General features: G+C 35.1%; 1 protein-coding gene across 1 annotated transcript in view; it reads left to right on the forward strand.

The window, feature by feature from the left end:
* The window catches only part of LOC106665978 (tRNA dimethylallyltransferase), a 237623-nt gene extending 220593 nt beyond the window's left edge, over nucleotides 1-17030 (forward strand). The window contains exons 8-10 of the mRNA XM_014392816.2: nucleotides 16277-16487; nucleotides 16542-16755; nucleotides 16858-17030. Of these exons, the coding sequence (XP_014248302.1) occupies nucleotides 16277-16487; nucleotides 16542-16755; nucleotides 16858-16964 (532 nt within the window). The 3' untranslated portion in view covers nucleotides 16965-17030. The remainder of the gene's footprint in view (nucleotides 1-16276; nucleotides 16488-16541; nucleotides 16756-16857) is intronic.
* Nucleotides 17031-24585: the final 7555 nt, after the last annotated feature.

Consider the following 24585-nt stretch of genomic DNA (forward strand, 5'->3'; position numbering starts at 1 on the left):
TTAGGACCTTTACCTAAATTGCCTAGCATTTTGTATATTTCTAGCAGTAATTGCTTCGCTTAAAGGTAAAAAAAAGGACATTGACATTACTTTGTACGTCTCAAAACAAATGAAAATACAAAGTTTAATGTTTCAGCACGGAAGCTCCGGTCATTTGATGTTTATGATTAATTAGGCTTTGAAATTGTACGCGAATCACTTTGAACTATCGCACCCAAAGTCGTCAACCCTGAGCATGTTTAATACGCGCTTTGTGCCGTGATTTACGTAATTTTCCCATCGGAGACCCGACTGCATAAATCGCACGGGCGGATTTCTCCAGCTGTGAATTTTGCGGACGACCGTTCGTGACGGGATTATTTCGACTCCGTTGGAGAAGAGAAAAAAAGCCTGCGCGAAATCACTTTTCGTGACTCTTCATCTATGATGGATTAGCGGCAATTCAAGAGCCGGATTTACGCTTAATCCCCTCATGAAAATCCATGGCCCTTGGCGATTAATAACAAGTCATTAATTGACAAATCGCCGCTAAAATGCCCATAAATTTATCTTATTCTGGCACACTGTCAATTTGGACTTTTGTCCATACACCCACCGTTTACGGACGACGGTTGGTTTCATGTTTTCTGAGCTCCTGTCATTTTATATTTGCATTCATATAACTTTTTTAATTATGATTGATTATGTCTTTTTAATCATTTTCCAGACTTGGTTTTACCTTTTTCGATCAAAGTTGACAAATAGATCATATTTAAGCATGTATTCAAGCAACAACTATTATATTTGTCAGTGAGGACACGCCTACAAATATCATGTAAATTTTTAAATTTAATTAATTCATTTAAATTTTTAAAAACAATCTTTTTATTTACTTTTTTTATTTAAATTTTTAAACTGAAAATTTACAATTTTGTAAATTGTTATTTAAATCTGTCCAAGAATGTACATTGCTCCTCATAATGTATTTTCAAAAAGCTCATTGGCGAATTAAGAAGCGGTGAAATGAACATCTACGAAAAACCATCATTATAGCAGTGAGCAACCTGACAAAATGAGAGAGAAATAAAACTTCGGTAGACCCTTCCTTCAGTCATATATATGGGAGATCTTTTTAAGTAAGACCGCCTGAGAGACCAGTTAATTCCAGAGATCAGAAGCAGTGGACAGACCATTGAAGGGACCATGAGAAGTCGATAAACAGGATAACGTCACGAGACTAGGAGGGTCCAGAGACTAGAAGGAATTGACAGACCAGTAAAATCCAGAGAACAAGAGTGCCCTAAGATCAAGATGAATTGACAGACCAATAAAGTCCAGAGACCGTGAGAAGTCGATAGACGGGTAACGTGAAGAGTTTAGGAGGGTCCAGAGACCAGAAGGAATCGACAGGCCAGTAACGTCCAGCGGCCATGAGAAGTCGATAGACAGGGTAACGTCAAGAGACCAGAAGGAATCGACAGACCAGTAAAGTCCAGAGACCAAGAGTGCCCTGAAATCAAGATGAATTGACAGACTAATAAAGTTCAGGGACCATGAAAAGTCGGTAGACACGGTAACGTCAAAAGACTAGGAGAGTCCAGGGACCAGAAGGAATCGACATACCAGTAAAGACCAGGGACCATGAGAAGTCGATAGACAGGGTAACGTCAAGAGATAGGAGGGTCCAGAGACCAGAAGGAATCGACAGACCAGTGAAGTCCAGTTATCCGGAGAAGTCTTTAGACCGGGTAACGTCTAGAAACCAGAAGGAATCGAGTCCAGTAAAGTTCAGAGACCAAGAAATCCAAAGACCAGGAGTGTCCAGAGGCCAAGAGGAGTCGATAAACTAGTAATGAGACAGACTATGAGGAATCGACAGACCTGAAAATCCAGACATGAAGAAAGATGGACTAAGTTTTTTAACGCTTAAATGTAAAGGACTTTCTCAAAGGAACGGTATCGAAAAAATCCTTCCGGATTAAGATCTATTATGTTATTGTTCTATAAATTATTTGAAGTTAGGTTTTAGGATATTTATGTAAATATACCACTAGAGTACGTGGTTTAATAATTATTATGTTTGGCTTTTCATTCAACGGTCGTCCGGGATATAAGAAGAGGGAGGCAAGGCGTCGGCTCTTTATTTATCAGATTTCCCTTTTGACCCCATCACTCATTTCATTTTGTTTAAATTGATATTCTGTTTTCCCAATATTCATACTTTCGTAATTTTGACTTGAGCTCCAGGTGAAATTTAGATAATCGTTTGAACAAAATTACTCATATTGAATATGTTATTTCTACTGTTGACTTTTTATTTATATATTTTTTCTTAACTTCATTTTAAACAGCCGAATTTGAATTGCCCAGTCACATAACTAATTCGAAGGTCGTGGGGGAAAAACACTCATATAAAATTCCCATTATCATTTGTGTGCTTTTGTTCACACACTTCTCATCATTAGAAACATTACTGAAAATAAAACATCAAGTTCCACAGCTAGCAAAATGTATGAAAATTAGTGTTTCAACCCTTTCCAAGGTCCTACGAAGAAAATAATTTGTCTTCTAAATTTTCTTTAGTATTTTTACACCTATTACTACTGTTAAGCTATTCAACCCATACTCGAGTGTTGTCGGTTCGCTTAAGAATACTAACAACTATGTTGAAATAGTTCAAATTCAACCTTTTTCCAGGCCGAATTGGACATAATAGACTCAGGTCCTCCTTGAAGAATTGGACATCTGGCCTTCGGCCCGTGTGAGAGAACTATAAAGAACAAGGAGCTAGTTTGTCTGACAAAGGCTCAAGGACTTGTTCCTATATCAAATCGTGTATCCCTACCCACGATAAACCGGCAGACGGATTTTTGGAGACAGATTTGACAACCGTAGGCGATGTCCACAAGTTTATTATCTTATTGATCCATTTTAGTTTCAACCGTTCTATTAACCAAAATACATTTCAAATTCAACCACCTGGGGGGTCTCGCTTATTCCTACTGTAAAAATGTTATCGGCAAAATATTTGTCATTAATTGATAGCTACCTTTTCCCCCCGCTCTTTCTCACTCTCACACCCTCACTCCCTCTTTCTCTTCTTCTCACGATCTCTCTCTTTCTCACTCTCTTTTTTTTCTTACCTTCTCACCCTCGCTCTCTCTCTCCCCTCCATCCTCACTTTCTCATCCTCTCACGATCTCTCTCTTTCACTCTCTCTTTTTCTTATTCTCTCACCCTCTCTCTGTCTCCCTTTCCTAACAATCTCTCTCTCTCTCTCTCTCTCTCTCTCTCTCTCTCTCTCTCTCTCTCTCTCTCTCTCTCTCTCTCTCCCCTCCTTTTTCTTATGCTGTTTTAATGCTTTTAATTCATTCATCAGCTCTCTTTTGTGTATTTAATTTTTTTACATTCGGCTCTTTATTGCGTATTATCTCATATACGGTATTGACGTTTTGATTCACGTGTTTTCCCATTGTTGTCGTGGCGGAGGGGCGTCGCTTCAAATTGTAACAAACTCGTTGTCAAGACGTTTTATCCTTTGAGTTGCCTTCTATTTTTACAAAGATCGCTTCGAATTACATGATAAATCTTTTTTTTCCTTGTATCTACTTTTGGAAAGAAGTGGTGAAGGGCTTCGCTGCCAATCTGCCAAATTATTTCAACAGTATGGAATCCACCCCCGTTTTATAAGCCAATTTAATATATTTAATCAATATTGTGAAATCAGAATGAATTGAGTTCATTTTCTGTCTCGTTCCATTCATAAATAAATCAGATTAGGGTAAAAACTACATTACAATGTACTGGTGTTAAAGAATCACATTGAGTGCAGCCCATTATTTTTTTTAAACGTATATAGTTAATTTTTTGGCTGATTTTGTTTAATATATTTTAATTTACTTGGTTAAATGGTTTTTTGCCCCTAATCAAGACGTCCTTGATCGCTGCCAGAACTGGCCGGTGGATGCCAGACATTTGAAAACGTTCCATTCGTAAATTGGTTTAATTTAACTCTTGATTTATTTATTTTATGTATTGAGTATTTTCCCCACTTTTCTAGTTTTTATTTGCTCAAAAAATTAATTATTTGCTGAGAAATGCGCCGTTGGCTGCTGATATTCATTGCTCTCTGTCGGGGAAAAACAACTTTAAATTTATGTCTTTACACTTTTGGCAATTTTTCTTTTGTCAAAGAAGGCATCAATCCAACACCGATTACGAGATGTAAGGTGGATACGAAAACGCCCGTCGAGGCTGTGTATATTTCGTTGTTATTAATTTTAAAAACTGTCTCGACCTTTATCGAGGATTTGGTCGGCAACCGGAAATAGTCCGAGTTTATATAAACTTGTTCCAAGCAGGTTCACCGTGAGACGCGACGGTCTTGCATAACGCCATTGGAATCCTTGCTCCTCCGTCTGGGTCATTACTGTCCCCTTGTTCAGTATTTTCCCCCTTTCTCCGACGAGTCGGACTCTTGGCCGCCTTAAGGTTGAACTGCTAATAAAATATTTCCCACGACGGTGGAAGATTTGATTTTTTCCCAAAGGGGGGGGGGTGGCTTTTCACGAGATAACAATATATTTTCAAGGGTTTTGGAATTTTCTCACTTCTCAAAATGATCCCGGATATTGAAATATATCGATCTTCTTATTGATATTTTTCCGACTGAAAAGGACCCCTGGGACTCATTCCTTGAATCCTCCAAGCTGAGGTCGATGCTGTAGAACACTCACTCATGTCCTGATGCACAGATAGATGTCTTTAAATAGCTTGAATGGTCCGAATTTACTTGTGTACACCAGCGCGAGAAATCGCAGCTGGACCGTGACTGTTACACACATATCACCAAGAGAATATAACCAAGGAAGTCTGCTGCTTGTGGTTTAAGGCTGTCTGGGCTAATATAAGTTACACGTTTTGACAATGACATAGAACACTATTAAGAAGAGGCTTCAAGTTGAACTGAATTGGCTGGACATGAGGGTATGGTACAAACTAACTCATAATTAGAGAAATTAAAAAAATATTGCCCAACGAGATACAGTCTCAAAAAAATGGGCGAAAAGGGCGATTGTAGCTTATCGATTCTGCAAGATCGAGTGCATCGGACTGAAGATTTAACTCAGGTATGCTGACTCAGATATCCATTAAAGATGTGCTTATATCCTTAGATAGATCTCAAGCTGGTCTGGGGTGGAATAATTGAGAAAAGTCTCTTTGCCATAGCCAATTGATATACCATCTCCAAACAAAATTTGTCACAACAACGAATTCACATTGGGACTACTACGTAACTGTAGTTTAGGCCAGATATGCTACATGCACAGAGGTTAGTCAAGTACGGGCTGATAAATTGGAAACCTTAGATACATCCAAGCTGGTCTGGGTGCTGATGCTAGTATCAGCATATATCCAGGGAAGAAAGGACTAGATCGCTCTTATATTGCTGCCACTACATACCCAGTCTATTGAGCTGTATAGTTTTTAGGTATGGGTAAGGTCTAAGAAAATGAGAAAATCCTACCGGTACCTAAGACATGTTGCTGTAAAGATTTAGCCTAGATACAACACTGCCAAGAAGACATCTATAGAATTTAGCATAGTGATAACATAGCCTAAGGAAGTGTCCAAATATCAACGGTATGGTCATAGGATAGAGCCTATAACGAAGAATCTGTTTAGGTGTCATTGGATGGGAACGTTTGTTATTAAGAAAGGTTCCATGATGTAAAAGCAACTTTTGAGTCTTATGCTTAAGGATTCTTTTATTTTGTTTTAGCGAGTGTAAAAACTAATGTTTTTTTTAAGTTATCAACGGTAGGAGATAGAGGGATAAAACCTCTTTCCCAGGAATATCGTTGTTTTGATTTTGGAAAGATTCCCGCCCAAAAAGAAAGAAGCCAGTGCGCGTTTGCATAAAAGTCAAAAATAAATTTCTTTATATCGTGACGCAATTCCCTTGAGATGGTCTCGAGTTCACTAACACGGTTGGCCGGCGAAGGTTGAATTGTTTCTCCGTCTCGACTTTTTGCGATAGGCACCGCCGGGTTTGGCAGTTGACCTAGACATTGTCCACCTCCCGGCCCCGGCGCGGACGATACCGTCCTTGGACGGTTTCAAAGACCCGGGAAGTCCTTCTCCCCGTTATATCCGCGGATCTCGGAGGAAAACGAACCGTGCCCAAGGTCTAAGACGCAATAGCAAAAAAATACATCCCTTCGGGGGAGGGGGGTCTATTGATATTTATTGTTAAAGCTGTGCCCAATTTCAAGGGATTTGCCATAGGTTAAAAAAATTCTCTTTGGTTAAAATGTTGCTTTCTAGGTGATTTACAGCCGATCAACACGTCTCCTATACCATGTTACCATAAACTGGATTTACAGCTTACAAAAATACGCGCTGTTAAACCAAGATTTTTTATAATCTAAACTCTCTTGAAAATTTATTTATTAAACTGGAGCTTTCCTACGAGATTGCACAATTCAGTAAAAAATTTATGTTCCCCAATTACCCAGAATGTGATGATAAATACGATTGAATTAGTCAAACAGTTCTTTCAAGAGGTTACGTCATGTCAACGAACGTTGTCACCATCGCGGTTTTGCAGCCACTCAGAAAGTTTTCTGCTATATAGTGTTTCTCAGTTGCTCAGAATATCTGATGACAACCACCGACAACCTGATTGAAATTATTGTCAAGCGTTTCGTCTTCATTCATGTCAGTCAAGTTTCTACGCCAAAACTGTCAGACCGGTCATGTAAGAAGGCGCTCTAGTTTGATGGACGAAAATTGGATAGACATAGAAAGAGCGTTCGTTTGAATTAAAACTTATCATCAGACAGTACAAATAGCAACTACAAAAGTGGAAATATTATTATCACTTCTATGGTTGCTAGCAGAAGTTGAAAATCAGAGAGCTTAACAAGCTGAAGCTACATAGATTACGAAGAAGCTATAACTTTTCAAAACAATATTACCACCAATACATAAGACCAAGGCAATACTAATTCATTGGAAAGAGATTAACCGGAGGAATGAACCAGAGGAAAACGTATTGGTTATAGACCACAATCGTCCGACCACTGACCAACTGCATCAATGAGACACCAAAACAAACCGTTATTCAAGGGAAATCCCGACAATGAGTCACAACGAAAAGCCACCTGAGGAGCGCATCTCTCTCCCCTGGGTCTTGAAATTTGGGAATAATCGAGACCTACTCTGTATAGACATCACTCGCATTTTTCTAAAGACTTATCATGTTCACATGCAAACTGAATCCTTCTCATTTATTGAGCCGTGGTAAGATGAGACTAGGTATAACTTTTAACCGAAGGCTCAAGTGGAAAAGTTAAACATGCAATATAAGACGAGCAAGGCAATATTAAACCTTGGCCAGAGATTGTGAAGCAAAATAGTGGAATAAAACTTAGGATGGCATATGGGTTATACACCACAACGATAGGACACCTTGTCACATATCTAGCACTACTATGGTGGCCAAAAAATGCACAAGTGTATGGAAACTACGCTACAGTCCTTTTCACATTCATGGAAGACGTTCAAACAGTATATGATCTGACGTGAACTTTGTCTTTGCTGTGTCATTCCGTAAGTACTTTTTGTGTTTATGACGTTTTACATATTCAATCCCTCTCTGATATCACGATGGTATTTTTTTGGACGTTTACTTTTTTGAAACGGTTTCTGCTTCTTAGTCCGAAGGAGCGAGGTACCTTGATGATTAGAAGTTCAAACATTCTATCCGGTTTGACGTAAACTACGATGGTGATTGTTTGGACTTGACACTATTTTTGCTTCTTAGTCCGACGTCGTGGCCGATATTGCTCAACTATTACTGTTGAGTTGGTACGATCTATATTTACTTATTGAGTTGTAGTCAAAGAACGTTTTCAATGTGTATGATAGATTGTTTTTACTTTCTTCAAGTTGTGAGCTCCTTAATTGAATTTGATGCGACATTAGGCTAATTTGAATATTCTTACGATTCAAAATATCGTCCAAATAAATCGTTTAATCTTATATTATTCGTTTGTTGTAGTTGTAACGACAGGATATAAGGGTCTTTAAGTAGAACCAGAGGAAGCTGTATTTTGCAGATTGCTCTACTTGGTGTATTATTGCAATTCAGCATCAATCAAACCTTATTTATGTGGAAAACAGGAGAAAGGAGTGATATTCCAGTCTTATTACGATTTGATTCACGACTCTAAATGGGGTTTTTACACGGACTGGATTTTGGCAATCATTTTCGACCGTGAGCACACAGGAGCGTTGACTTTTGGTTTAGTACCATCGCCGGCGCCAAAACCCATTTTTTTGCCACCGTTCCACGACCTCTCAAAACAATCGTTCACCTTTTCCAATTAGTCCTGGACGAGGGGTATCCTGGCGGGATCTCGCAACTCCCCCCCCCCGCCTGCCTTTATTATTATATTAATTGAACCCTTTACCTTGAACAGTTCACGCTTCGTCAACATAAAAACATGTTCTTCATAACGATTTTCTGACAATTATCGCCTACTCTTTTTCAGTTGCCGCCTTTGATTTTCTTATAATCCATATCTGTAATAATTATTTTCGTCCTAATAGAATGATTGTCATTAGTTAATAATTTATTTCTGTATTAACTGTACTGTACCGGTATCCTCTGAAGCTTCTCACAAAAAGTCAAAAACAGTCTGTTGGCTTGTGTGACTAATTACTTGCAGTAAACTTTTTATGTAGGAACATCTTAAAGTGCAATAGATACGCCATTGTCTGGGAAAGATTGCTGTTAGATGGCGATATATTAAGGATATAAGCAAGGCATGTTAACAGGGTGTATTTCTGTGAGCTATGCCAGGCATAGACGAGGCGGCAGGAATGAGGCAATACTCTCCCTTTCTGCGAATTTTGCTTGGGTCAAACTATGTTTAGGGGGTGATGGTGTAGTGATGAGGATACTAGGAAGCGGGGTTTGTCCTTCCCGGACACTGCAGCCATCCAGCTTATTGTTCCTTCCTAGTTCCCAAGTTTAGTGCACTCGACTCAATCCTTCTTCTCATAATTGTCATTGACTGTGGCTGACTGTTCATTCTCTAGGTGTTTTTTTCTCTGTACCCTAGATTGTCTCCATTGAGTCGAAGATGATATGGGTGGCTGTTTCCTCCTCCTAATCTGCAGATCATCCTTATATGTCCATCTTGTCCAGATGTTTTCTCAGATGCCAATGACCGGTTAAAAGTCCTATCACTCCTGTGAGTCTAGCCCTCTACACCTCCAGCAGTGAGTTTGCCAGTCTTATGTTGCTTTAAATTTAGTTTACTGGGTCTAGCGCCCCGAGTTCATCCGCTTCTCCTTTTGTTTTATTTGGATACATTCTGTGATGATGGAGGTTTATGCATTTGTTTTTGTTATCCCAAGTATAAGTTCGGGGTTTATGTATGGCTTTGCAGATCCTCCTCGGGCCAGTGTCTGCTTTTTCGTTACTCAAAATTCCTTTGTCTCCAGGCACCCAAGATATCATCAGGTTGTTGTGTTTCCCCAGGTTATGGAGATTTTAGCTGCATTAACTGACTAGTTTAGAAGTGATTTTATGCGCTGATGCTTTAATAGCTGCTTGGCTATCCGATCTTATGAAGATTTTTTGCCAGTGTAACTTCTTTTAAGTTTTTGTAGGGCACAAGCAATAATGGCAAGTATTTATGCTTGAAAGACCAAATTGTACCTCCCTAATTTGTTTGATTGCTCATATCTTGGGCTTTGCAAAATACACCCGATCCCGTTCTTTCGTTTGTTTTGGGGCCATCTGTATACCATAAACATTGTATCTGATACTCTCCTGAGTTCTTCCTCTCCTGTTGTCTTATAGTCTGTTGACATTTTATATGGTTTTGTAAAGAATGTTTCCGGGATCATACAGTCAGTTCCCATTTCTAAGAATTAATTAATTTTATACGGATTTTATTAATTATGGTTGTGTGTCCGAATTATTTGGAGCATAATTGAGCTTTTCCCAGCCTCTCCTTGTATAAATGTTTCCAATAGATGTAGGTTTAGCAGAGTTCCTAGTGCACTTTGATGGGTTGTTCTCATTGCCCCTGTGGACGCATAGGTTTGCTAATTTTTGTATGTTGTCTAGTGATTGGTTAGCCACATTTTGTTGAGCTTTGGTCCACCAGATTAATGATCAATAGGTTATTTTTGGGTCTTATTACTGCCATGTATAGCCAATGGGCCATTTTCGGTTTTATGGAGATTTGCCTAGGGTTCTTCTTGTGATCATAGAGAGAAACGAAAGCGCCTTTTTTTCTCTGTGCATAGTTCAACCCATGCACAGAGAAAAAGTCCTATTTTCAAGGAGCTTAAACCACAAAATAATCCGCCGTTCATTATGAAAGCTGTTAGTCAGATGGCGATATGTTAGGGTTATAAGAAAGGTTAGGGGCCAAGACGCTTCATTCAGCGAATTTTGTCTGGGTCAAACTGTTCTTAGGTAAAAAATCCATTTTAACTGCAGGGGGTTAAACCGCAAAAAATAAGCAATTTCGTAGGAAATACGGGTGAAAGATGCGGATATGTTAGGGATATAAGCAGGGAAATTCGTGAGTTTTTCTGCGAAGTTTGCCTTGGTCAAACTGTGCGTTGTAAAAAAATCCCTTGTAACTACAAGTTAAGCAGCATAAAATACGCCATTGGCCGGGAAAGAAAATCAGGTGGCGTTGTTAGGTATTAAAGTAGAGAAAGTCTATGACTCATTGCCTGAGCCCATCAATGTTAGAAAAAAAGCCATCTAGCAAGTATTAGTATAAAGAGCAAAACAACTACACTGGAAAAGACGGTTCAGGACTTTCCCAGTTCACCTTATGGTTCAGGAGGAAAAATATTAAGGTGGATTAGCGGGGTTAGGCAAGACGCTGCCATTCTGCAAACTTTACTCGAGTGAAACGATGCGCAGTGTTCAACAGGTTCAGCTTTGCTCAAAATCGAAATCCCTGCATGTGTAACAACTGAACGTTCAAAAAATACGCCATTGTCTGGGAATCAGAAATTGAAGTATCGACCACTTTTTCATTTACGAACACTGGATCAAGGTATGGTCTTGAAGAAGAAACAAATTTAGTTGCTACTGCCAAGCTTCCGACTTATTTTAAGGTCATCATCAGGGCAAAACAACCTTAACTATGTCTTTATATTGACATATTGACATAGGTTTATATCTGTAAATATATTTACGGTTGTTTTTCCCTGATGTTGACCTTAAAATAGGTCGAAAGCTTGGCAGTAGCAACCAAATTTGCTTTGACCTTCAAGACCATATCTTGATCCAGAGTGTTAGTAATTGTCTAGGAAGACAGATGGCGATATGTTAGGGATATAAGTAGGGAAAGTCATGACAGTCTGCGAATTTTGTCCGACTCAGGGGAGAGGACGATTCCCATGCGTCCAGTATGCTCAGTTAAGCTCTAAGTCGAAAGTTACGTTGGAAAATCTGTCAGGTGGTTCGACTAGGGTTGTAAGCAGGGCGTGGCTTCGCCAACGTTTTTAAAAAATCAACAATAACAGTTATGTAGTTGACATTTAAAGATGCCTAGTTCCATATTGTTTATGATAATTAGATTTTGTTAATTAAATTGTGCTAATCGCGTATAAAATTACATTTTGCTTTCTACGGTGGTCAGTTGATGATGTCCACCCAAAAGTTCAGAGTACTAAAAAATAAGTGTAGATAAAGGACGGGCAATTTCGAAATAGGGGAAGGGGGATTTAGGATTTAATGTTCACAAATTATCGGGGGTCGCATTCTAAACGGCGTGGGGGTAGATTGATGGATTTAATTAGAGGGCAGTTAGCCACTGGGACGTCGTCGAGGGGGGGGGAGAGCTATGCCCGTGCGTTAAAAAGGGATACTTTTTCGCCCCGGGGGGAAACGAAACACGAAACCGAGTCATTCACTATTCCGAAGCCATCAATGGCTTGTACAGTCACTTCTCGAACGTGCATTCCTGAGCCGAAGGAACTTTAAACTCTCCCAAGGTTGGGCAAATACGGGATTTAAGAGTACAGCCTGGGGTGGTTGATATTTCCTAAAGCCAGTAGCTGTAGTCGGTACAAAAAGAGATAATTTCTGTATATACAATAGGTATGGCATGTTTCAAGAAAAATTCGTCTGAACAACTCAGCGAGTTGAATGAAGTATGAAAGGTTTTTGTACCAAATCGCTTCAATAGGGAAATCCAATCCAATATGTAAATGGAAACCATAGCAATCCCGCTAAATTTACATATAATTTACTTACTAAAATGCCTAAAGACTTAACTCGAAATAATTAATTACAGGACCACCGTCATAGACCTTTCGAACGAAGAGGAAAGTGAGTTGAGAGCTCCTGTTACCGGTTTATTTGGTTTGAAATTCCTTACAAGTTCGTTCAGCTTTTCGAAGAAAATCTTTCACCATCGAATCATGTGTTAATATTAACATTCGTCGGAATTTGATAGAATAATAAAGCTTTTAAAAACAATGATAATAAAGAAAGATTGTTAAAGGAGGAAAAGTTTCAGATTTTTGTAACTGGGTGTGGAACTCTGTTAATAGGTCTTCTGTTCGTTTTTGAAATTCCCCTAAACATTCTTCAACAATCTGCACCTTCTACTAGTTTCATTTCATTTGTAATATCTTCGCCAATTTGTAGAATACCCTGTAGATAAAATTGCTAAGGTTTTGATGGTCTTGTCAGTTAATTCTTCAGTAGGTCCAAAACTTGCAAATTTTAACAAAGATGGATAGACTTCTCTTACCACTTGTGATGTTATTTGAAGAGCCTTTGATAGTTAAAAAAACCTTGTCGATTTTAAACAGATTTTTTTTGCTCTTGTTACACTTGTAATCTTAGTTGATTAGTTCAAAAAAAACTTGCAAATTTTAAAAAAGATGCACTTCTTTTTATATTACAAGTTTGTTCTAATACCTTGACGATTTCTTCATTAATTATTGAGAGAAAATTAACAGATATGAACAAAAATGCTTAGGTTTATTTGTACCTTCTGTTGTGTTTCTGTTTTGCATTTCTTTAACAATTTCTTCACAAATTTTAAGGAAAACTTGTTGATTAAATTTTTCTTGATGATTGAATTTTTCTAGGTATGTAACACCACTTGCTAAATTATTGTGCCTTTATTTAGAACTTCCTTACGTTACTTACAAACAATATAAGTAACTTATAGGTTACCAATTTATTTAGTTTCGTCAGTCTTCTCACTTTTCCTGCTATTGTTAACAGTTTATTATGTATTGAAGGTGCGAAAAGGTCCCTGGGAGTAATATCACACTGAAAGACAACACAGAGCACCTACACCGTAACCGTTTGCAATTTGAATGTTTTCGGCGTGATTTCCTGTTTCTTTAGCGAGAAGGACGATGATGTTTATGTGCACACTTCAATTAACTCGTTTCAATTGAAATTCCACCCGTTCCCTCCTTCTAATTAAAATAAGCCATTTGTACGAACGTTAAAGTCGGTAATTAGGTCTTTACTTGAGGGAGTAAGGCTCTGCCTCCTGGAATGTAAAACAACGCCCATGTACTTCCAACGACTTGCACGGAAAATGGCTTTATTAGCGACTTGTTCAAGTTTTTTCCCCCGTGTTTCCACATAAGAATCGGCCCAAGCTAATTGCTTAATTCGACGCTTTTTTTGGGATTTGCAGCTCCCAGACTGAAAAGGTTTTATTTTTCAAGTAATTCAGGTAAAATTAATCGGCGTTTTGTGCTTACTCTTCTTTTCTACTTGGAATACAGTACAGATAAGCGGCACACGTTGTTTGAAGATTTCTCCACACTTTCAATTAACTCGTTTCTTCTCTCTCCTCTTCTTTCTTGAAGAAGAATCATCTGAACGTTCTTATAAACGAACTCTGCAACTTTGTTCGTCTGCAGTGTAAGATTAATATATAAGCTAGTGTGTGCTAATTGTCAATTTGTCAGTAAAGGCCCGGTATTTAACAGAATTTTATCTTGGGGAGTAGTAAACGAGGCAGTTTTATGGCTAAATTGTTACTCAAGAGGTTTGACATCTTCAAATGTGGCAAGAAATATTTTTTCCGGTTCCGGTGTTTTTGAATAGTGAAACCATCCTTAAGTGATTCTTTTATTCTTCCTCCTCCACTCTTAAGGATTATTCAATCCTGGCACTACGTGGAAGTTGGGATTACTGGTATTCCAATCACATGGCACTTCTTGCCTGCCGATGACTCATCCCCGCGCAGCCTGGTTTCTAAGAAATCTCATAATGCAAATCCCTACCGGCGAAAGGGGCCTTCCCAGAAATGGAAACCGTTTCGCGGTGCGATGATCGAATTCTTACCGTGTAAAAAAGCTTTTGCATAATTGGCGCAAAGTCGAAATGTCGTAGAGAATGATAAGTTTACAAATTTACCACGACCCGGAAGCACTGCGTTAAGTCAAAACTAAACTACTAAGTATAAACCACAACAACAAAATTGTGACAGACGTTGATGGAACATTTAGAAAAAACATCTTCCCTTCAAAGCAAGAAGCCAGCCCAGTTTATATATTAACATAATCAAATAATTAACTGATATTTTATCTTATCCTATACTACCAATTTATATTAGCCCTACCCTACCAACTATACCAAGAATCCTTTATTTTTACATTTAATTTTATATCAATTTTAATTTTAATTAATTTTCATATGGTCTTCTAAGAGCCTATTGTTTTTATATATTTAAAAAAAATTAGGAAATATGTAGGAATTTTAATTTACATGGTCATATTTCAAACCATTCCCTACAATTTTTGGGATGGAACCTCATTATATATTATTGTTTAGATAAATTTAAAAACGCTTGTAGTTCCAGCAGATTTTCTTTATTTATGGAACCAAAATCGTTTTTGCATTTACCTAACCAATAATATACAATTAAAAAGAGTACATTTGGAAGTAAAATAGGTTAATATGTAGTTAAAAAAGGGTTAATTTGAAAGTAAAAAGGTAAAGTTGAAGCATAAAGAGTAAATTTGAAATCAAAAAGTTAATGTTTTATTTTAAAAATGGTTAATTTGAAACTAAAGAAGTTCATTTGAATTTAAAAGAGTTAATTTAAAGTAAAAAGGTGTAATTTGAAATAAATAAAGTTTAATTCAAAAATTTAAAAAAGCTAATTTGTACTTAAAAAGGGTTAATCTGAAATTTCAAAAGGCAATTTTGAAGTTAAAAACGGTCGGTTGGTAGTTAAAAAGGGTTATTTTGAAATTTAAAATGGTTAATTTAAAGTTAAAAGGGGTTAATTTGAATTTAAAAAGGGTAATTTGAAATTAATAAAAGATTAATCCGAAATTTAATAAAGTTAATTTGAAGTTAAAAAGGGTTTATTTTGAAAGTAAAAAAAGTAAATTTGGTGTAAAAAATAGTTATTTGGTGGTTAAGAGGTAATTTGGAATTTAAAAAGATTAAAAAAGGATTATTTTGAAGTTACAAATGGTTAATTTGAATTTAAATAGGGTAATTTGAAATTAATAAAAGTTAATTCGAAATTTAAAAAAGCTAATTTAAAGTTAAAAAGGGTTAATTTGAAATTTTAAAAAGGTAAATGTTATATTAAAAAAATGTTAATTTGAATTCAAAAGGGTTAAGTTAAAGTTAAAAGGGGTTAATTTGAATTTAAAAAGAGTAATCTGAAATTAATAAAAGGTTAATCCGAAAGTTAAAAAGTTAATTTTTAGTTAAAAAGGGTAAATTGGAAATTTTAAAAGGTAAAGTTGGAGTTAAAAAAGGGTTAATTTGAAATTTAAAAAGAGTTACTTTGAAATTCTCAATGGTTAATTTGAGGGAAACAAGGTCTGTTAGCGAATTTTTAATATAAAATAATTGGACTCTTAGAAGGCTATATGAAAATATTAATAACAATTAAAATTAAAGATTATACGAAAATAATTATAAAAATAAACGAAATCTTTTAATTTAAATTTTGTTTAAATATAAAATTGGTCCTTATAAAGTAGTACTACATGCTAGTACTTAATACTACATTTTTTTTTAAACTGGCATTGGGTTGGTCAGCCTATCAGCCATTTTTCTATGTATTGCACTCAAAGAAAGTGGGAAGAAACATAAGGCCCCTACGAGCACCGTGCCACCCCCCTGGCCGAGCCCCTACACGGGGTCAGACCCACAGGGTCACCCAATATAAACAATTAAATTTAAAAACATGGTTTTTCTATTAATTCCAGTTTTTTCTACAATATTTTTTTTTTTAATGTGTTACAGATCGACTGCTTATACACAAGGAATATTCCAATCAATTGGCTTCAAAGAGTTTCATGAATATTTGATTCTGCCTGCTGAAGAAAAGGACACACCAAAGGGGCAGACACTCATCGAAGAGGGAATCTCGGCGCTGAAGACTGTCACGAGGCGATACGCCAGGAGGCAAAAGAAATGGATCAACAATCGCTTCTTAAAAGCAGCCGGAAGACAGGTAAAACTAATTACATAGTTTCTCAATAAAAAGAAATTAATTTTGGGTCTCTAGGTGCCACCAGTGTATGCCCTGGATGCAACGGATCTTTCGAAATGGGACGAACGTGTCTTCAGACCGGCTGAAGCGATCCTCAGGAAGTCTCTCAACCCACAATCCGACATCCAAGCACCTGAACCGCTTGCAAGGGTGGTTGAAAATACAAAAATTGACATTCGAGTTCTTAAAGGAGATCACTTCTGCGATATCTGTCAAAGGATATTCATAGGTATGACTTAAAAACAAAAGTTACTAGTTTTTGTTGTCGAAGAATCAAATTTTATGAAGTTTCATAGTAAAAAAAAAAAATATTACATTTGTGTTCTTGTAGGTCAACTACAATGGGAAAGTCACATGATGTCCAAAAAACACCAAAAAATGGTTAAAAAAAGAGAGCAAGAACGATCGGAAGAAGTTCACAAACGATCCAAAGAATAAAACTTGCAAATATTTGTATATCCTCTTGTTTTTATATGCTAAGTTACCTAATTGTACATAAATTTTTACTTAAATAAATTTTACTTTTATGTTAACACAAATTGTGTGTAATTTCACCCTTAGTTTCTATAGAACATTTAAACATTAAAAAGAGGCGTCGATGGCCGAAATGGTTAAAGCATTGACACAGCACTGATCGCTGTAAGGTAAAGGTTCTGGTTAGAAAACAGTGGCTCTGTGTTTGAACCAAGATACTCAGAATACACTTTTTTCAGATACATTGTTATCATAAATAAAGAATGAGATGCCATACTTTTTACTCATTTGATGAAGACATGGTAGTAGTGGAACTGACTGGCATTAAACAAAATCTAACTTTTATTATAATCAGCGCATATTTTGATATTACAAATGATATTAATCAGGATTTGAAAAAACTAAAAAACATACTAGCCCTTTGCAAACCTCAAAGCTAAAGTTATAATGTATATACGAACGGTAGATCTAAAAATTGGTTCGCCAAACTTACAAACAAAAGGGGCAAACATTTTGAAGAGTTCATCGCGGTGAATTCAATAATCATATAGAATGAAGATGATGGAAAATCAATGTTTGAAACAAAACATGGAATGAGTAAAATAGATCTTACAATGTCTACCACAGGTTTATCATCTTTTATATATTTCTGGGAAAATTCAGATGAAGAAAGTGCATCAGATCACAAATACCTAGTTTTCATCATAAGTAGAACATCAGAATTTTCAAGGACTAAAGCAAATTGCTATAAATATAAAGATATTATTTAGCAAAAATTTGAAAAAAAAAAAAATTATACAAAACGGTAGAAAAAATTGTAAGCACAAGCCATAAAAAACAAAATGAGGTATTAACTATAAAGCTACTTTATCTAAGACTTCCTTCTAACATATCCATGACAAATGAAATAGACAAAACAACTAATGATTTTACCTCAGCTATAATTGAAGCTTGCGATGCCTGTGTTCCTATTAAAAATATTTTAAAGAAAAAATTTAATAAATCAGTTCCGTGGTGGACTAAAGTACTAACAGAGACATGAAAGAAAATACACCGACTAAGAAGGAAGTACCAAACAACAAAAATGACCCTGCACTTAGGGAGCAAAGAAAACAACAATACTGGAAACAGAAAGAACATTACGCGAAAATGATTTTACATGCCAAAGAAGATTGATGGAAAAAGTATTGCAATAATCAAAATAGCTCTAACCCATGGGGAGTAATATATAAGCTAAAAATCAAAACTGACATTTACTACTCTAAAGAAAAAAATATGGCCAATACACAAAATCACTCAATGAAACAATCGACAATATGATTATTTAGAGATCATGAGATGTGGTCTGGTATGATGTAGGTTTAGCAATACATTTTCTTTATTGTGCCAATGTTTCAATCTTTATTGAGATCATCTTCAGGGCCTGGGATTTATAATCTTTGTTTAAATTATACAAATACAAGTAAGATGTGAAAAAATGAATTTATACAATGCTAGAAATTTTAGACTCAATCAAAGTATTTGAGAGACAATATTGTGAGTGAATACAAATACTTTGAGTCTAAAATTTCTAGCATTGTATAAATTCATTTTTTTACATCCTACATGTATTTGTATAATTTAAACAATGTTTATAAATCCCAGGCCCTGAAGATGATCTCAATAAAAATCAAAACATTGGCACGATAAAGAAAATGTTTTTCTAAACCTATGTCATACCAGACCACATCTCACGATCTCCAAATAATCATTAATTAACGTCACTCCACAAGTCGACAATTGGTGGACAACTATCTAGAGACAAAACAATGTAGAATAACAACGATGAAGGAATGTTAGAGGAGGATCATCTGTTCACACGGACGAAATAATACAGACAATCATTATTTTTCAGGATGGCAAAGCCCCAGGCATAGATGATCTGAGCAAAAAGATTTGCTAAGAAGTTTTTGTGCGTCTCCCTTGCTCAATAACACAATTATACAATATTTGTTTGCACACAGTCATATTCCCAGAAATCTGGAAGAAGTTGGAACTTATTCTGCTAATAAAACCGGGCAAGTCAAAGGAACAAGGACCAAGCATATACAGACCAATCGTTGTGGAATAGACAAAAAGTTTCTTTCCATCCGTCAAAGTTGGTATAGCAACTGACATCCAAATAAATTTTAAAACAACACAGTCTTTCAAACCACGGCAAACAAAAAGTGTACCTTAACGCTTTGGTTTAGAGGAAGACAACCAATGCAGCTGCCAAACTGGAGGGATACAAAATTGTGAACACGAGGTTTACATGTGTTCATTCTTTGAAGCAATTAGAGTACCACTGACAAAATCAGTACTCCAAGAACGCGGCAACTGGCCTTTACTACCACACGAACAAATAGGAAAACATTCAAAAGATTTTATTAATTATGTAAATAAAATGGACCAATTTAATTTAATAAAATGTAATCATACTTTTTAACTAACTGCAAAATCTGTTTTATTTTTGCGAAAATAAATTATGTAAGTAAATGATAATAATTATTAAAGTAAATAAATTCAATAAAATTATATGCCAAAAATGTACAAAATGAAAATATATAAAGTACAAATAAATGTAAACTAATCCTGCAATCTCAATGGGAGTGGGTTGAATAAACTCCTCCATGTAAGGGTAACCTTATAAAGAGAGAAAAAAGTAAGATACATAACAAAACAAAAAGAATAACTAACAAGGAGACAGCCAAGTTGGTGTATCTCGGATTTGGAGCAAACTTTTTTTGGTGATTCTACACTCCAAAATATCAGACACATATCTGCCACCAGTTAATAGGCCTAGTTTTGCAACAAAAAAAACAATTGAAAGTTGAAATTTTTAATATTTTTAGTTCGCTCATCTGCTTACACAAATCAACTATGTGAATACATCATTTTACAGTTTTTTTTTTTTTTTTTAATGTAGATTGCAAAAAAAAATATATTAAAAGCTATTAAAGTTTATCAATAACGAAAAAATTCTAAAGCCAAACATTTTTCAAGTAAACTAGGTCATCCCCCCCCCGTGAAACCAATTTGAAATTGGTTTTAGCACCTCTATAGACCCCACCACTAAATAGAAATTGTTTGAATTTACTTTATCAATATTTTGACCCCTAATATTTTTCCAATTTTTAAGAAGTCATTCTCGGAATATCTGATTGAAACGGCTATAATTCAAAAACGGCTAAAAGGAGTTTAACATCAAACACACCATTTGAAAGAAGAGAAACAGCTTTTTAATGACGTGTGTACCATTAAAATATTTAAAAAATTTCTATATGCAAAAAATAAGAAAATATTTTTGTCAACCTCGTTTTTTAAATGGAAATACTAGTCTGATTTTCATGTTTGATACAGTTGCAAAATGCATTTGACAATTTCTTTAAAATGTATTTTCAACTATGAAAATCAGTCCACTAGCTTTTGAAAGAAATGATGTTAGAGCTTGGTCTAAAAATGTCAGTCGCACAGAACGTCATCAAAATTATCAGCTAAAAACTTAATTTACACCAATTTCTGTAAAAGTAAGGATCTAAGGGTTTTATAACTTGCACGAGGAATGTTGGTCAGGTCATCGAAATTATCAGTCAAAAAATTAACACATCAATTTCCGCGAAAGTCAAGATCAAAGGGTTTTATAAAGGTAGAATCATGGCAATGAGATCAAATCCAAGTTTTGGCCATTTTCTGACCTACTTTGCTTTTTTTAAAAAAAAAAAAAAGGATTGTTAAAATATGCACACCCATTCACACACACACAAAAAAAAGAAGTATTTCGTTAGGAGGGTTAGGTTGATTTATCTTTTTAAATCAAACCAAATCAGAATATTCTGCATTGTAGAATATTTTTGTTTTTATCTTAACCAACAATGAACTTAATAACGAAGGTAAGATGAACCGACCATATAGATATCACCAATTTTTGTTGAGGATCAGGGTTGCGATCACAAAGAAGTTACAACACTCACTTCTTTGTGACTGCATCCCTGATCCTCAACAAATTGGTAATGAAATTAAAAACCAAAAATAATTTGTTTTTGTAATTTCTAAGTAACAATTTATGTTCATTTAATTGCGACTAAGATTAAATTTTGAAAAAAGCTATGTTTCTTCTGAATTACATATGAATATTTTTACTGTTGGATATACATAATATTATGAACTGCACTCCTCAACGTCAAAATAACTTTTGGCCTTTGCATACTAACAAACCTAAGGAGTCTGTTGACAAGTGAGAATAAGTAATTCCATAAATACCCACACTTTTCCATTAAAGACGTGTTCGTTATAAATAGACTTAAGGTAATTTTTAATAAATCAGGTTAAAGAAACTTTTTTCAAAATATAATTATATATAAAATATAAATCATTACGTAGAAATTTAAAATTTTTTATTTTTGGTGTATTAATTTCATTGTTGATTAAGATAGACAAAAATATTCTACGATGCAGAATATTCTTGAACATTCTGTAAACAAACTAAATCAGAAAATGGTCAAAACTTGGATTTGATCTCATTGTCATGATTCTAGCATAAAACCCTAGATCGTGACTTTCGGGGAAATTGGTGTAAGTTAAATTAATGACTGATAATTTTGTCCTGACCGACATTCCTCGTGCAACCTCTAATACCATTTTTCTCAATCCTAGGAGATTGATTTTGATGGTTGATAATTCCTTTTAAAGGAAATATCAAGTGCATTTTAGAACTGTTAAAACATTAAAATCAGAATATCATTTCCATTTAAAAAATGAGATTACTTTCCGACAAACATATTTTCTTATTTTATGTATTTTCTTATAGAAATATGTTATATATTTTTATAATGCAAATGCCATTAAAAAGCTACATTTCTTTTCTTTCAAATGGTATGTTTGATGTCAAAATCTGTTTAGTTGTTTCAATCAGATATTCCAAAAACAACTTCATAAAATGGGAAAAATTACAGTCATCAAAAAATCGATAAATTTAAATTCAAACAAAAAATTATATTTTTGGGGTCTCTAGAGGAGCTAAAAAGAAATTTCACAATTAGTTTCATGAAAAAATTTATGATCGTTTGCTTGAAAAAAATTTGGTTTGAAGACTTTTTTTAATGATAAACTTTGATAGCCTTTTCTATATTTTTATTGCAATCTACCTAAAAACTGCTATAAAATGATATATTCACATACATAATTGATTTGAGTAAGTAGAACAGTGAAATAAAAATATTAAAAAACAGAAAATTTCAACTTGCAACAATTTTTTGTGCAAAACCAAGGTGTATTAACAAGAAGTGGCAGATACATGTCCGATATTTTTCAGTGTTGTGTCACCCATATGATGACACACCAACCTGGTCGTCCTCTTGTAAATGTAAAAAGCCTTCCGGAGTTATTTTTACAAACAAATAAAATTAAATTAAAATAAAAAATGAAAAAATAGATAGGAAATATATACTGTTTGGTTGGCGAAAAAAGGTTACTTTGATTTTTTTTTTAAATTAAAAGTTAAATTCTTTAACCAGTTTGTACCTATTCTTCCAAGCATGTCTGGCATATCTAATAGGGGGCCTAACATTTTCCCTTAATGAAAACTCAAATAGTTGTACCCTTGTTAGCCAAAAAGATCCTAAATGAAAAAAGCGCACCTCACCAAGGATAGTGCATTCCATAATAAAATTTAATAGATCTTTGAGACTGTATGAATTGCATAAAGACCTCTCATTGTCCTGCCACCAGACAACCGCATTTAGACATATACTTCACAGTTCATATCTTATCTTGAACAGCCATCGAAGATCAGATAAAATTAGACTATCTAAGTTTGGTTTCCTAAAATCAAACAGACCAGGTCATAGACAAAGCTGTTTGTAAAGAATATCTTTGGTTGATAAGTGAACACTACAGAGAGACTCATTATGATGTAGTTAAGAAATATGGGCTAAGAGTGTTTTGAAACAACAAATTTAAAAAAAAAGAGTGTTTTGGTTATATTCTCTAAGTTTAAAATGCATCGAATCCTGCATTTCCCACATTTTCAAACCAAGAGACATTGGAATTATCAATTACTTTAACCGTAATGTTGGCGAGCCGACTCTGGGGACCTTAAGGTTTTGATTATATAAGCAAAGTGCAGTTTTAGTGTAAACAAAAAATTGATTGTTGGCAATTTCCAAGTACAGGATATATGGGTGTGACTTATTTAGGGAATGAGCAACAAATAAATGCCCTACTTACAGGATTACCAGAGGGAGGAAAAAGAAAAAAAAAAAGCCAATGCCAATGCGCATCAAAAGGATGGTTATGGGGTTAATTTCGGACACCGTGGTAGAACTGTATGGACTTATTCTTGTGTTTATAAAAAACTTTCTTTAGTATAAGAACTTTTGAGTGAAATGCAGACTTCTTTATTCCCAATACATCTAAAAAAGGATAATGTAACATAGCACTATGCTTGATCTTAAATAAAGTTTTACACAATTTAAAGATGATATTACAATGTAAATTTATAAATAAGAAATAAACATTATTGCAATATTGTAGTCTCTAACTTGTCAAAATTTTAATCTAATGATTTACAAATTTTAAATGCCTACTTAGTAGTGCAAAAACTGAACTACATTTACTCTAATATATGTCTTTTCAGTAATAATAAATCTCTTAATATTTTTTTTTCATTATTCACCATAAATCAAATATTATCAAAGCCAATACCAAGGTACACTCACATTAAAAGGATGGTTAAGATAAAGAATGGAATTAATATCAGACACCCTGGTTGAGACAGGACTATATGTACTTGTTCTTGTGTTTATAAAAAAACATTCTTGAGTAGGAACTTTTTGTTGACTGTTTGAACAGGAAACACTCCTGTACATCCCAATGCATCCAAAAAATTTAAACTACAACTCAAGAATATTAAGTACTAAGCATGATTCTAAATAAAGTTTTACAAAATTGAAAGTTGATGATGGGTTTTGGTCTGCTAGTTGGTGAACTCATGTTGAACCAGGACACGGTCACTTACTGGGTCTGTCTCCACTCATGGGTATTTAGGTTATTTAAACGCATTTCGGCATTGTGCCATCTTCAGTGAGGGACAGGAGTTTATGAAATGCCAAAATGCATTAGAACAACTTAAAATCCCGTGATTTGTAACAGACCCAGTAAGTGACCCTGCGCTGGTTCAATATGAGTTCACCAATTAATAAAATTTTGAGTTAGTGAAACGCATTTCAGCAACTCCTGTTCCTCACTGAAGATGGCACAATGCTGAAACACATTTGAATAACTCAAAAACCCATGCATAGTGTCTCACCTAGTAAGTTACCGTGACGGTTCAAATTTTAAAGTCCCCTTTCGCACCATGCTTTGCACGTACTATCTTGTCATGTTCAGTAATTATAAAAACATACTTCGTTTGTTTGATAATGTGTAAACGGGTATTAATTTAGTTTTAGCTATTTGCCGGGCTGTCTTTAAAATTGTTTTAGTGTCCCAACATTGACAACCTTAGTTATAGGGAACATACTACTGTCAAATGATTATTCAGAAATCGTGAGATATGATCTGGTGT

Source organism: Cimex lectularius, unplaced genomic scaffold (assembly GCF_000648675.2).
Source record: "Cimex lectularius strain Harlan isolate CLEC.00 unplaced genomic scaffold, Clec_2.1 scaffold109, whole genome shotgun sequence".
Classification (NCBI taxonomy): domain Eukaryota; kingdom Metazoa; phylum Arthropoda; class Insecta; order Hemiptera; family Cimicidae; genus Cimex; species Cimex lectularius.